General features: G+C 42.1%; 1 protein-coding gene across 1 annotated transcript in view; it reads left to right on the forward strand.

The window, feature by feature from the left end:
* Window positions 1–911: 911 nt before the first annotated feature.
* Window positions 912–15,769, forward strand: part of sestd1 (SEC14 and spectrin domains 1) — a gene marked incomplete at its 3' end in the record, with an annotated part of 37,483 nt that continues 22,625 nt past the window's right edge. Inside the window, exons 1-6 of the mRNA XM_080752837.1 lie at window positions 912–1,119; window positions 5,509–5,608; window positions 12,842–12,950; window positions 14,247–14,337; window positions 15,102–15,215; window positions 15,440–15,553. Of these exons, the coding sequence (XP_080608963.1) occupies window positions 5,539–5,608; window positions 12,842–12,950; window positions 14,247–14,337; window positions 15,102–15,215; window positions 15,440–15,553 (498 nt within the window). The 5' untranslated portion in view covers window positions 912–1,119; window positions 5,509–5,538. The remainder of the gene's footprint in view (window positions 1,120–5,508; window positions 5,609–12,841; window positions 12,951–14,246; window positions 14,338–15,101; window positions 15,216–15,439; window positions 15,554–15,769) is intronic.

The following is a 15,769-nucleotide window of genomic DNA, read 5'->3' on the forward strand; positions in this document are numbered from 1 at the left end:
AAACTTTGGAAGCCAATATTAGCCAATTAGGATGAAATATGAAATATCAGACGGATCGGACTTGATCACATGACTATAGAGATACTGTGTACTGATTTGCATGATTGTTGGAGAAAATCTGATGGAGTAAAAGCAAATAATGTGTTTTACATAAGTTGTCCTCCTGGTGGCGCTATAAAAGACAAATGTGAAAAATGCAGGGCAAAGGTTTATCCTTTTTTTTATCCTTTTTTGTATGCGCACTAGGGAGTGCGCATACAAAGTGTTCCACTTAGTTAAAGGTAAAAACTCAAATTGCCCTGTTATAGCGCCACCATGAGGCTGCCTAGTGGGAACGTGCATGCCCAATTTCACCAAGATTGCACGCTGTGTTCATGATTTGAGGCATTTTGTTCAAATCGGACAGATCCATGTTGATCACATGACCAACATGTGGCAGAGGTTCTATATATATATATACATATATATATATATATTATATATATATATATATATATACATATATATAATATATATATATATGTATATATATATACATATATATATATACATATATATATATATATACATATATATTATATAGACTACATATATATATATATATATATATATATATATATATATATATATATATATATATATATATATATATAGACAGACAGACAGACATAGATATATATATTTCTCAGGTAAGGGGTCCTTGGCCTGAAAACGTTGAAGACCCCTGGCCCTGTCATATGGGGTGTTGCGTTAGCGGAGCTTTTATTCTTGAAGTCATGAGCGGAAGTCCATGTTGTGTCCGTGCGGTGTGACTTGCCGCTGCTTCTTTTCTCTGCATTTCAACTAAAAACCGTTTAGTTGTGATTTCTGTTTTCCTCCAGAAATCTGCACCGATGAGGCCAAGCCAGGGCTTTTAACACTGCTTCCCAAACCCAGTGGGGTTGTTTATATTTTATTATTGCCTTCATTTATCTATCATCTAACAAGCCGTGTCTCCCCGGGTTGGTAGACCTATTTAGATTATTGTGGGGTTCATCGGGGGAGAGAAAGAACCAAGAAACATTTGTTGTGCCCCAACTGTCGTTTCTGATCACCGCCCTTCTTCAATGTCTGCCTGAGGTAAGAAATACAGATTAATACATGAAATATATATATAAGCACGGATCGGATGGGATAAAACGACACGTATGATGATGATGAGTGTGTGTTCAGTAAAAAGGAAAAGAATAAATGTAGGTCATCGTGTCTGTGGGCCAGCTGCAAACCTTAACCTAAACCAACCCCCTTTAGTAATAGTAACATCCATGCGATTGGAGCTTGTCTGGAATGAATGTCCGTGTTTTCTACAATAGAATACATGCTCTGGCTTCAGGTAATCTGTGATGTATATGCCATAATATTGAATATAATGTTATGCAGGTTAGACATTGGCTACAGACTGGAGAGAGACAGAGAGAGGAGGGGGAAACGGTGTCTGGTGTCTTAATTCTTCAATGTCACATTCTGGGCTTCTGTTCTGTGTGCAGTGATGATGAGGATGTGGATGTATTAATCCTCAGACCCGAATCTAATCATTTGGTTATGAAGTGATTGTGATATGAGCAGACAGAGCAGTGAAGGTGGTTTAAGGATAATATTTATAATTGGGTCATAATGTGTGGGGAATGAGCCAGCGTTATGGCTATGGCTCCAATGCTGCAGTGTGAGTATACTGCAGGCTGCTGCACTGACCCCAAATAAACTGAATTGTCAACAAATAACCATATCTTGTAAAATAACCTATTTAAAAATAAAAACGGTTAATATGATGTCAACGTGGTGGTGATATAAAGTGATATAATACATTGGTTAACTTAATTTAATGGCTCAGCAGCAGGCTCAACTTAGCTGAATGTCTATTATATGCTACATTACAGAAAACAATATTCGTATTAAATAAGTATAAACACCTGAGATAGGGGGTTGAGCTGAAGCCCCATGACAGATCTATAGCATTCAGCATTAGCCTCTTAATGCTAGTGTAAGACCACAAGCATCATGGTCAAAAGGGGCAACATAACTACCCCCTGGCATCTCAATAAAATAACTACCCCCTGACATCAAAAGGGGAAAAATAACTACCCCCTGACATCTCAATAAGCCCAAATGTATTTTTCTATAATTCTGCGCAGAACCAACATTGTAACATTGAACTTCTTGCATTCCACACCAACACAATGATGGTCCTATTCTAAACCAGTTAGAACACATAAAGTCTAATATATTTATTTTTTGTATTACATACCGGTACTTTGTTTGAAGTTCTTATTCTCATTTGTTTTTATTTGGGGTATTTTCACTGAGCTAAAACGACAATTTTCAGCAACGCCCATGTTCCACAGCTGACCAGTAGAACCACAGTGTGTTACACTATTTTACTGGGAGCTGACCAGTACAACCACAGTGTGTTATACTATTTTACTGGGAGCTGACCAGTACAACCACAGTGTCACACTGTGGTTGTACTGGTCAGCTCCCAGTAAAATAGTATAACACACTGTGTGTTATACTATTTTACTGGGAGCTGACCAGTACAACCACAGTGTGTTCTACTATTTTACTGGGAGCTCAGCTGACCAGTACAACCACAGTGTGTTATACTATTTTACTGGGAGCTGACCAGTACAACCACAGTGTGTTCTACTATTTTACTGGGAGCTGACCAGTACAACCACAGTGTGTTATACTATTTTACTGGGAGCTGACCAGTACAACCCCAGTGTGTTAACTGTTGTACTGGGAGCTGACCAGTGTGGAATCTGTGGATGTATAGAGCATCGCAGTGCGGTGTCGGAAGTAAACAACCCATTCATTTTCACCATAGCGTTTTTCATTATCAGCCACAAAGTCGTAGCAATTCAATGTACACTTACCACTAGGCTGGTGGTTGTAAAATGGTTCTATATGCTCCTGTAGAACCCCCGAGTATGTATGCAATCACTCTAGTTTTAGTAAAAACACGTTTTAATCAAGATCGCACAGAGAAGAACTGCATTTCCCATACTGCTAAACATGTACATCCGGTGAAATCGACGTCTGTGATTGGTCTAGCTTCTTCTTCTTTCATGTATCTTGCGGTTACCGCGGAAGTAGCTACTGCCCCCTGTCTTCCCGGCGGATTATTGCACGTCAGCAGAACTCCGTGAGCGATCGTCTTTCTTTTACAAATATGATGCACTATGTTAAGGATGACGATAAGAGCGTCCACAGAGATGACAATCACTACATTTCAGGCCATATGCTGGCATGGATAACTAAACTGAGCGTGATTTAAGGGCTTTATTTCAGGAAACAACAACAACACTCGCAATGCATTCTGGGAGTGTAGTTTCCGCAATTTTAAAAATAATGATGTACACAGTCTTGTACCCTGCCCTTTTTTTCAGCTTTCTAATTAATCTTTGCATTCAAAAAAAATTGAATACTGACATGATCCCTCTCCAGCCGAGGTGGCTTTGTCCAAGGCTTAAAAACGTTTAAATAAATACTTTATGAAATGTCTATGGAAGAAATGAATGCGGAAAACGCTTCCGACACCAGAGTGAGGACGGGGTGGGGCTTCAACTGCGATGCTCTATATAGCTCCGCTGGAGAAGGCATAGTATGCTTTTGTGTTTGCATAACAAAACAATAATTACACACCCATCATCGTTTAAAACAGTGGTTCTCAACCTGTGGGTCGGGACCCCCAGGAGGGTCCCCAAACAGTAAACAAACCAACATAAAGTTTGAGTGTAGAGCGGGTATCTGCACATTTCTAAAGTGACAATTTAAGGACGTTTTAATACCTCTAAAATGACAAAATAAAATTGGCCAAATTGTCAACTATTAGGGGCAGAAATTGTGAAAATAGTGAAATTGTGAAAATAGCCGATCTACATGCTCACAATGCCTCGCAACGCGAGGCGTTGTGAGCATGTAGATCGGCTATTTTCACAATAGAACCGTGTTATACAAAATGTAATGCCTCAACTCTTTGTGCTCGTCAGATTGGGGGTCCCCAGTTAAAATATGATTATTTTGGGGGTCACGGCCTGAAAAGGTTGAGGACCACTGGTTTAAAACACATGGGAGGACCACATCAGAAACATGGACCACTAAGTCTCCGGGGAGGCGGTGACCTACTACTGTACCACGGGTCACAGACGAGGTCAGAGAGAGAGACGGATGAGGCTGTCTGGGCATTGCGTCAGACACCCGGGAACCCTGCTGGAGCCAACCCAGGGCAAAGCCTGGAATGGAAATAAGCGCCGCACCTATAATACGTAGATGCACTGTGGCGCTACAGCCAAGCTGCCAACACAGCAGAGCTCCAGACCCTAATGCTAGACAGGAGGATGTGGAGGGCAACGATTCAGGAGTCGTTGATGTACCCAAACCTTTTAGCTCAAGACCCAAAAGAGAAATTAGACGTTTGCACAGGACCCAAACCAGTGAAAACAGCAGGTCAAACACCACGTTGTGAGCTTGTAGATGGGCTATTCTCACTACTTGTTTTCTAATTTATGGAATTTCTTAGATTCATTTGTATTTCTTTATGTTTTGACAATTTCTCGTGACCCCTGAAAATGTCTCTGTGACCCACAAATGGCTCCCGACCCACTGTTTTGGAACCAGTGGGCTAGAGCCCACTCTTGTATCACATGGCAGTGATCGCACCCATCATGTCCCTCTATTCCAGCAGCCGTCGGTCAGCACTGGAGGAGTGTGGGTTTTGGGGAAACCAAAACAAACAGTGACTTGACCCTCTGACTGTTTTTTTTTTAATATATATATAAAAATTATAGAACATTGTTGGATCTACAAATAGCCACAAGACATTTGCCGCTGATTGCTCCAGTGATTTCTTCTAGAAGGCTACTTCTTTCAGAGCCATGACAAAATTGCTTCATATTTGTTGTCCATATTATGAAAATGTTTAACTTCCAAATGGAACAGGATCACCTCATATAGCATTATGATTTCTATACCCCTGGGCCCTGGCATCTATTCTTATTTAGGGATGGGACGATATGAAAATGTAATATCCGATTATTGTGACAAAATAATTATCGTGATAATCAAAATCCATTATCCGTGGGCGGAACATTTGCCAAAAAATAGCAGATCTGCAAGATCACAACGCTTCGTGACGCATTGTGAGCATGTAGATCGGCTATTTTTTTTGTCAAAGACATTTGATAGAGAGGAAAAAAGTAACTATATAAGTGTACCTTTTACCAATTATAGAGGGTTTAAATGGTACCGGATATGCAGCTCGGCAAATAAAAGGTGAATTGATCCCAGTGCGTGACGGTGGAAGATATCACAATAAATTAAATCTCCACGATACGATTAGCGTTAGTGTTTCTCACGATAACATCGCTTATCGTCCCATCCCTATTCTTATTATATCTTCTCTGACATCTCAAAAATACCATCTGTCATCTCAAACAGAAGGACCATAAACAATGTATTTCTGTACAACAGGAGATAAACTCAAGTCCCGTCTTCTGAAGAATGTCGATGGTCAACATGGAAGCAACCAACATTCTCCCCATTCTGAAGAAGAAACTAGCCTTCCTCTCAGGTAACACACACATACACACACACGCACACCGCCTGAAGGTGACTTTTCCTACCAATTTTGAAGGAGGCTAGGGAGTCTGTCCGTCACGTCACACTTTTGGCCCTACTCTTATCTCCGGCACCGTTTCCCCCATCCATGCCATACTTTGCACACACACTCCTTAGCTGGCAAACCACAACCTCAGCCCCTGATTTCTCACATGCCCCTCTTCTAGCACCACCATGAGGTTGCTTTTTGCAAACAACATTAATGGACATTTACAGGCCAATTTGTGTATACATGCGACCTGGCGGTCGCTTATCTCCTGATTAGGGAGTCTTACTGGTTTAGTTAGTTAGTTAGTTATTACACACAAGGGGGGCGCTCGCTGAATACTCTGTGGTCTGACACTGTGGTCACTGTTTTGAATAACAACTGTACAACTTTCTGTTTCACTTCAAAAAGTTATTAATTAGCAGAAAGAAGTCTGGTCAATCTTCTTACCGTAATAATCTAGTTATGCAGAGTCTGGGAGTTGGAATCTCTACCACAGTGCGTCTGTCTTTGTTGTGCGTCTACATTATGAACACCTCTGGCCCGTGTTCAGGGTGGGCCTGGGATTATTTTATACTTTAGCTATTGGAAAATAGCAGATTTACAAGCTCACAGCGCGGCACCGAGTGCCGCATTGCAAGCTTGTTGATCTGCTATTTTTGAAAAGTTGTGAAAATGTGTGCTAATCTTATGTATTTTTAAAGCGAACATTTGTAACTCAAACTTTGCTTCTGGGGGTCCCTCCCTGGAACTAAATATTTTGAGTGGCCAAATACATACCATTTCAGGGGTCCTTGACATAAAAAGGTTTGAGCACCACTGACTGACATAGAAACATAGGGTTTTCCAAAAAAAAAACATTAGAAGGATTTAGAAGACATTTAAAGAATCGGGTCAAAATATTCAAAGACTTGCACACATTTTCACGATTTTTCAAGTATAGCAGATCTACAAGCTCGCAGCGTGGCACCCTGTTTCTCATTACACATACTCCTACAGTATGGGATGGGGCGTAGTGTTGGGCTGGAGGGGTGGGACAGGGGGTAATAGGGCATTCACAAATAGTGATTTTTAGTATTCGAATTATTCGACCTCAAAGTATTCGAATAGTCGAATATTGAACAGGACTGGCCAAACTGGCAAATATTAAGTAAGCAAGAGGCAGACATTGTGAAAATAGCCGATCTACATGCTCACAAAGCCTCACGTTGCGAGGCGTTGTGAGCATGTAGATCTGCGAAGTGACGACAAATGAAGCGTGTGGAAAGAAATGTTTGGGGAGGGAATATTCAAATCAAATGAAACTTTATTTTTATACAGTAGCACGTTTACAAACAGTCGAGCTGAACCAAAGTGCTGTACAGGTAAAAACATAAACAATATAAGCAGAGGAAAAGAGAAAAAAAAGCAAGCAAAGCAATTCATCAAATAAAACAGTTCAAACCAAAAACAGCAACGCAAGGGGAACAACAGCGGGCAGCTAATACAAAGATGTGCTGAATTTAAGCAATTAGGTGCCATTAAACGCTAAAGAAAAAAAGGTAGGTTTTTAATAGTGTTTTAAAAGTCCCAATCGACTGTGCCAATCTGATATAGATGGGCAGGCTATTCCAAAGCGGAGGGGCTGTGGCTGTGAAGGAACGGTCACCCCTACTCCTTTTTAGCATAACGACTACAATAAGCCTCTCCGACCTACTTACATTGCTCGCCTGGCGTCCCCCTGGGCTCTATTCTAGGCCTGTTAATATTTCTCTCTACACCAAACCACCTCACTGGAATAGCTTACTGCATTGTGAGCTTGTAGATCTGCTATTTTTGCTGAATGTTTGCTGCAGAATCGGGATGCTAGAGTGCTTTTTTTCTTTTTTTCTTTTAATTTTTAAGATCATAGAACATTATTGGATGGGGCGATATTATAATAATAGTCATATGGACACTCCTTTATGTATTGTTTGTTGTTATTGCGACCGTTGGTCACAGTTTACTATCAGAACCGTCACATCTTGACCGTACCTGTCTGGACGGGTAACGCTTGTCACTGTGATGTCATGGGAACCACACCCCCCTTTTTTGCCATATATGGAGATTCCTGTGATGCCAGGGGAACCAAATCCCTTTTATGCCCATCTATGGAGATATCCCTGTGATGCCAGGGGAACCAAATCCCTTTTATGCCCATATATGGAGATCCCTGATGTCATCAATATTAAGCCCATATCTGTGAATGCCAATATATAATCACTGTGATGTATTGCCATATATGGAGATCCCTGTGATGCCAGGCGAACCAAATCCCTTTGGCCAGATGGCCAAGACATTCACCCTTAGGCGTCTTACTGGTAAGCTAGGTGTTACACCATCTTACTCCGCTGCTAGGCTAAAATACAAGCTCTCAACAGCAGTTCCTGCCAGCATTCACTAGTAAAAAGTGTGACGGGAGATGACAGGAGGCTTGTGTCACATACCTTGGCGTTGCTCTGTCTGGATCAGTCACTCTCAGGATGAATTTATTGCAGGAAAAGTACTATCCAAGAAGGACTGTGAACACACTTTGCAATGAGGCTGTTTGGTAATACAATTACAAACAGGCACGCACACACATAGACAAAGGCGGCTTGAGCCACTGCCCTTTTATCCGTCTGTAAATAGTGCGCTTTGCAGATCATAAATGCAGTTTTTTACTATGGTGAAGAAAATATGAAGAAATGCAAATGCCCTCTTTCCATACCATAACTGAAAGCGGCATTGAAGAGAATTGCCTGGTCCAAACTCTCCTGAACTTGAATGCAGCTTCTTATTGAGCATCATTGCTGAAATAACTGCCCTCTCTGTGTAGGCGAACATAGCCAACCTCCAAGCTCGTGTTGTGAACTTGGAGGTCTGCTATTTTCGATATTTTCACCAAAAATGTCAAGCCCTGTTCTCTGCACGTGCCTGATTATAAACTACAGTGCCACGTGTGTCATGCCTTTTCTGCATGGTAGGGATGGGACGATATGAAAATGTCATATCACGATTATTGTGACAAAAGAAATTGTGATTTACGATATTATCGCGATAATCAAATTCCATTATCCTGGGGCGCAACATTTGCCAAAAAATAGCTGATCTACAAGCTTACATGTGAAATATAAACCCATGTTTAACCTCATCAGTGGTCGAGTGGTGCCGCTTCCAGTATCCATGGTTCATTGTTTAGTAGAGCAGGGGCTTCAACAGGGGGCCCGGGACCCCTAGGGGGTCCTCAGAGTTACTACAGGGGGTCCTGATTTTTTTTTCTCCTTTTTTATATTAACCAAAATAGCAGATCTACAAGCTCACAACGCCTCTAGGCGTTGTGAGCTTGCAGATCGGCAAAGAGCTTTGGTGTAGAGGGAAAAAAGAGCAGACAAAGTACAGAGTGAAAAGTTAAGTTTATTAAGTGCTGATGGTTCAAGTGGTTCTGAAAACACAAATTGACATGAATCCAAAATACACTGATGATTGTGCTGTCAAACAATGAAACTATATGGAATCTACATGTATGTACAGGTTGTACATACATGGGGACCCCTGCTTCATCTCTCTCTCGACTAAGGGGTCCCTGGCCTGAAAACATTGAAGACTCCTGGTCTAGAGCCTGGCGACCGATGCCAGAGTTTTGAGTCTGATGCCAAGCCTGATTTTGGAGAGTCCTAAAGAGCAGTGGTCCTCAGCCTTTTCAGGCCGTGACCCCCCAAAATAATCATATTTGAACTGGGGACCCCCAAAAATAATCATATTACGGTATTTGAATATTACGGTATTTGACCCCCCCCCCCCCCCCCCCACCCCCACCCTGACGAGCACTTGGGATGTAGGAGTTGAGGCATTATTACATTTAGTTTGACTCGGTTCCACAGATAAATGTTGTGAAAATAGTTGCAAGCTACAAGCCTCCCTTAAATTATCACTTCACTGTCATTTGGGAACCACTCACACCCTATTAACTCTATAGGCTGACAATGATTGGCTATATTGGAAACATTTTTAAAGGTTAAACTCAAGTCGAAACACACCAAAAAGTCAAATGACGGCCATTATACAGTATACGGGCCAAACTGATAAATCTGTCAGCCTTTAATCCATGGTTCATACTGGTGCACTACACCAGGATGAGTGTGCGCTCATGCGAGGCACGGCGAGTGAACGGTGTTGCTTGGAGCTTTTTAAATACAGGGACCTTACTGTGAGACAGTCTTCCACTTAGCGTCAAACTGTCGCAACCCAGAGGGGCTTTTGAGGCCAGGCCTGGGCTTATGTCTGAGATAATATGGTAACCAGTTAGGAAATGACAGGCTAGTATTGTATGGCAGTCGTTCACAAACCTTTTCATGTCAAGGAACCCCCAAAATCACCAGTATTATTTGGCAGCAGACCCCCTCAAAAATGTTTTGTGCCAGGGACCTCTAGCTTTGAGTTAAAAATGTAGTTTAAAAAAAAAATATATATATATATATATATATATTCAAAGATTTGCAAATTTTCATTCATTCATTCATTAACATTTTTCAGTGGCGTGTTATGAGCTTGTATATCTGCTATTTCTGAATAGCCAAAGTCTAAAATATGTATAAGGCTTTAATGATTGTAAACTGCCCTGGAGAAAGGAACGCAGTGGCCTGCAAAACACCAGTTATCAAAAATCAATGACCTGGCTATGATATGGTGTCTATAGCCTAATTAGTAGGAGACAGTGGCAGGGTTTGGTTTACTGGGGGTTGGGGTGGGTATCCAGGCCTCAAGGCAGGGAGCCATGCTTTTTCCTTTTTGTGTCCTACTTCATCATAAATGGTAAATGGTGCATTTATAATAGCGCCTTTATCCAAGGCGCTTTACAGAGATTGTGCATTACATTCACACATTCACATTCATACACCGATGGCGGAGGAAACCATGCAAGGCACCAACCTGCTCATCAGGAGCAACTAGGGCTTCAGAGTCTTGCTCAAGGACTCTTTGACACTAACTCTGAGGGAGCCCGGATTCGAACTGGGAACCTTTCTGTAACCCTCCGTGTTCTAATGACGGTTTCTCTACCCCTGAGCCATTGCTGCCCCATCATACAAGAGACGGTGTCTCACAAAATTAGTTGCTGTTGAAACCTCTTGTTTCCTAGTTTTAACTAGTTTTAACCAATTTCTTTCATAAATGAAGGCCCTACTACTACAGTGTTACACAAAAGTATCAAAGTTCAAACACATCGTACCACCCTGCGTTTCCAGCTTGTAGATCTGCTACTTTTGCTAGTTTTGAATTTGAATCCTGAAAAGTAACATTTTTGAACATCCACTCGACATAGACGATATCTACAGATCTACAAGCTCACACAATGCGTTGCGCGTTTTGAGCTTGTAGATCGTCTATTTTCACTATTTGGATAAAAAAACATTATAATACTAATGAAAAAGGAACTGTTTTGGACATACAAGGTTTCCACCCGACAGCAACGATATGGATGGGACCAGGCCAGGGGATATCTGTATTTGTAACATAACTTTACATTAAAGGAGTAGTTCACCCCCAAAATTACTTTTTCTCTATTGATAACTCACTCCATGGAGTGAGTAATCAATAGAGACTCAATAATATTATTTTGTATTTGTCGCATTCCTAAGACAAAAAATGTGTTATAGTAAATTTACCCCCATTGATTCTGGATGGGGACCCAAATGCATTTGTGTGAGAATCAAAGGGGGTAAATTTACTTGACCCTTGACCATAAATATACCCCATTGATTCTGACCCAAATGCATTTGAGTCCCCATCAAGGGCCTTATTTGGGTCCCCATCCAGGCCCATGCATTTGGGCACCCAGAATCAATGGGGGTACATTTACTATAATTTTTTTTCTTTTTCTCAGGAATACAAATAAATATTATTGAACTCAAGTCTAATAATCCTGGGCTCCATCAGGCGCACAGCGTCCCCCGGCGGGAATTGAACCCAGGACTTTCTAGCTGTGAGGCGACTGCACCACCGTGCCCCCATCACTGCCTTTCATGTACATGTCTGTGTTCCTATTCCATTAGTCACAGTGTTGGTTCAGGTAACCTCCCACCCCCACCCTCCCCTCCCCCAACGCTGTAGCCAGCATTTTACCAACACCAAGGTCAAGAGTTCCAGCCCCCACATTCAGTGTTGCATGAAAAGACAGTTACGTTCCGTAATTACAATGCATAATAGGCATTTACTTACTTTGTACTCGCCCTGTAGCAAAGACAACTTGAGGACAACCGAACGTTGCTGCCTGTCAGCAACTGCTAACTGGAAAAGAACAGCTAACCACTTAGTCTTTGCGGTGAGTTCCAGCGAAATGTTTCACCAAAAATGCGCGAGGCGACACAAAGCTGATCTGACTGTCACCATGAAATCTTGTCGCCAACCAATCATCAAGGACGGTGATACACTAAAGAAGAAGAAGCTCTTGCAGGTGGCTTGGTGCGTGTAGGGAGGTGGCAGGGCATGGCTGAAAATGAGCATCCTAGCTTAACTACCATCCTGGGCAAATCAAGTGAAAATTAAAAAAAGACCACACCAGAGAGTCAGAGAATGGCTACTAGGGCTGTAACCATCAATACATTAGTTAAGTGGTTCTCAACCTGTGGGTTGGGACCCCCAGGGGTGGTCCCCAAATTATTTTGGGGGTCCCCAGATGATTGACTTAATGTGCAACATTGTTTTCTCTCTCAACAGTAAACAAACCAACAAAGTTTAAGTGTATAGAGGGTATCTGCACATTTCTAAAGTGACTATTTAAGGAATACCTCTAAAATGACAAATTAAACATTGTCCAAATTGTCAAATATTTGAGGAAGAAATTGTGAAAATAGCTAGCCGATCTATATGCTCACAACGTTGTGAGCATGTAGATCGGCTGTTTTCACAATAGAACCGTGTTGTGCAAAATGTAATGCCTTAACTCTTAGTGCTCGTCAGGGTGGGGGATTCTTTTGTGGGGGTCCCCAGTTAAAATATGATTATTTTGGGAGGGGTCCCCTGTTAGAATAATTATCATGGAGGTTGTGGCCTGAAAAAGTTTATAACCACCGTCTTAGCTGCTTACCTAACATCCTGGGCAAAAAAGAATGGCTACTATGGCGACCATCAATACATTAGTTAGCGATGATTCTATTGATTCTGTTTCTGATGACTCATCTGTTTCTGTCTGTGTATCTGTAGGAGGGAAGGACAGACGCAGCGGCCTCATCCTCACCATCCCTCTGTGTTCAGACCAGACCAGCATGGAGGAGCTGAGCACAACACTCAACTACCTGCTGTCTATACCCAGGTACACACACTGAACTACCTAGTGTCTATACCCAGGTACACACACTGAACTACCTAGTGTCTATACCCAGGTACACTCAACTACCTGCTGTCTATACCCAGGTACACTCAACTACCTGCTGTCTATACCCAGGTACACACACTGAACTACCTAGTGTCTATACCCAGGTACACACAACTACCTACTGTCTATACCCAGGTACACACACTGAACTACCTAGTGTCTATACCCAGGTACACACACTGAACTACCTAGTGTCTATACCCAGGTACACACACTGAACTACCTAGTGTCTATACCCAGGTACACACACTGAACTACCTAGTGTCTATACCCAGGTACACACACTGAACTACCTAGTGTCTATACCCAGGTACACACACTGAACTACCTAGTGTCTATACCCAGGTACACACACTGAACTACCTAGTGTCTATACCCAGGTACACACACTGAACTACCTAGTGTCTATACCCAGGTACACACACTGAACTACCTAGTGTCTATACCCAGGTACACACACTGAACTACCTAGTGTCTATACCCAGGTACACACACTGAACTACCTAGTGTCTATACCCAGGTACACACACTGAACTACCTAGTGTCTATACCCAGGTACACTCAACTACCTAGTGTCTATACCCAGGTACACACAACTACCTAATGTCTATACCCAGGTACACACAACTAACTAATGTCTATACCCAGGTACACACAACTACCTAATGTCTATACCCAGGTACACACAACTAACTAATGTCTATACCCAGGTACACACAACTACCTACTGTCTATACCCAGGTACACACAACTAACTAATGTCTATACCCAGGTACACACAACTAACTAATGTCTATACCCAGGTACACACAACTAACTAATGTCTATACCCAGGTACACACAACTACCTAATGTCTATACCCAGGTACACACAACTACCTACTGTCTATACCCAGGTACACACAACTACCTACTGTCTATACCTAGGCACGCACGCATGTGCGCGTGCACACACACACACACACACACACACACACACACACACACACACACACACACACACACACACACAACAAACACTCTCACACTCACTCAACTATCTGCTGTCTATACCCAGGTACACACACACACACACACACACACACACACACACACACACACACACACACACACACAACTATCTGCTGTCTATACCCAGGTACACACACACACTCGCGAACACACACCCTAATGATGTGCGTACACACACACGCGCGCGTGCAAATGACTATTTGTTCCCTCTGTCTTTCACAGTGAGAAGTGTAAATCTCGTGGTTTTACGGTCATCGTCGACGGTCGTAAATCTCAGTGGAACATCGTGAAGACTGTGGTGCTGATGTTGCAGGTAGGACGACATTAATGGTGACACCAGTCCAGTAGGTACAGTAAGACAACATTAAAGGTGCACTAGGTGATTATCTTATGTTAAGATAAGTGTTATAATTATAATAGTACTATTTATAATACTAAGTAGCTCTATATTCAGATAGTAATCATTGCTATAAACTGTGATTGTTGTTTCAGTCTCCCTGTCTCACCAGTTCTTTAGGAAACAGAACATTTATTTTCATGTCGGGATACACATGTTATACATTCAGGAGAGAGAACTCATACAGGATAAACGTGAAATTGGAAGTGACGAAACATAGAAATTAGCCGAGATTTTGTGCAACTGGAACACTATCAATTTGAAGCTAATAAATGAATTGATACTCTCTCCTGATTGGATGATATTATTCCGTACGGCGACTTGCTCGCCTGAGCTCGCTCTGTAGTGCCTCTCATGGCTCAAGTCTGCTTGAGACAGTGCACCTCTAAACGCAGACAAAAACTATACTTTATCTGCAAAACAATAGTCTGCGGTTGTTGGACAAAATGAGGCTTCTGCCAATCGCAAGGCAGGCAGGGCGGGGCTTGGTAGATTCTAGTTAGCATAAATTTATATATTCACTGTACAGTAGGAGACATGACAGAATACAGTCTAGAAGGTTTATGGTTGAAATATGTTTGGACATTATGTTGACTGTGTGTGTGTATGTGTGTGTGTGTGTGTGCGTGTGCGTGTGCGTGTGCGTGTGCGTGTGCGTGTGCGTGTGCGTGTGTGTGCAGAGTGTCATCCCAGCAGAGGTCTCCTTGGTGTGTGTGGTGAAACCAGATGAATTCTGGGATAAGAAAGTGACTCATTTTTGCTTCTGGAAAGAGAAGGACCGTCTGGGCTTTGAGGTGAGATCTCACTGGCTGCCTGTGCACCTTAGTCCCGCCCCCGCAGTGTGATTGACAAGGTTTTAATATCTCAATTCCTGCAAAGGGACGATGCGATTGTTTGTGACACCACTACTGAGATGTATAGATAAGTTATCAAATGATCAGTTAGCAATATACTGTAGTTAATCAACGCAAACTACTGATAACAGCTCAATCTATCTGCTTTTCTGTCTTCCTGTCAGGTGATCCTGGTATCGGCCAATAAGCTGACGCGTTACATTGAACCGTGTCAGTTGACTGATGAGTTTGGAGGAAGTTTAGATTATGACCACATCGACTGGCTCAACAAGAGACTGGTGAGAGCTCACCTGGATTAACTCTCCTACTGCCAGATTATTTATTTATTTATTGGGTCTGGTGCCATCAAAAAGCGGCTTACCTTTGCGACGTTATAGCAGATAGACAGACATTTATTTATTTATTTTATTTTATTTTTTTAATTGTGCAATAGTGCACTTTGGTCTGCCAGGCAGCAGAGGGCGGCGTCATGCGAGAATGAATGTGAATTTGCC

Source organism: Nannobrachium achirus (assembly GCF_963921795.1).
Source record: "Nannobrachium achirus genome assembly, chromosome: 22".
NCBI classification, from domain to species: Eukaryota; Metazoa; Chordata; class Actinopteri; order Myctophiformes; family Myctophidae; genus Nannobrachium; species Nannobrachium achirus.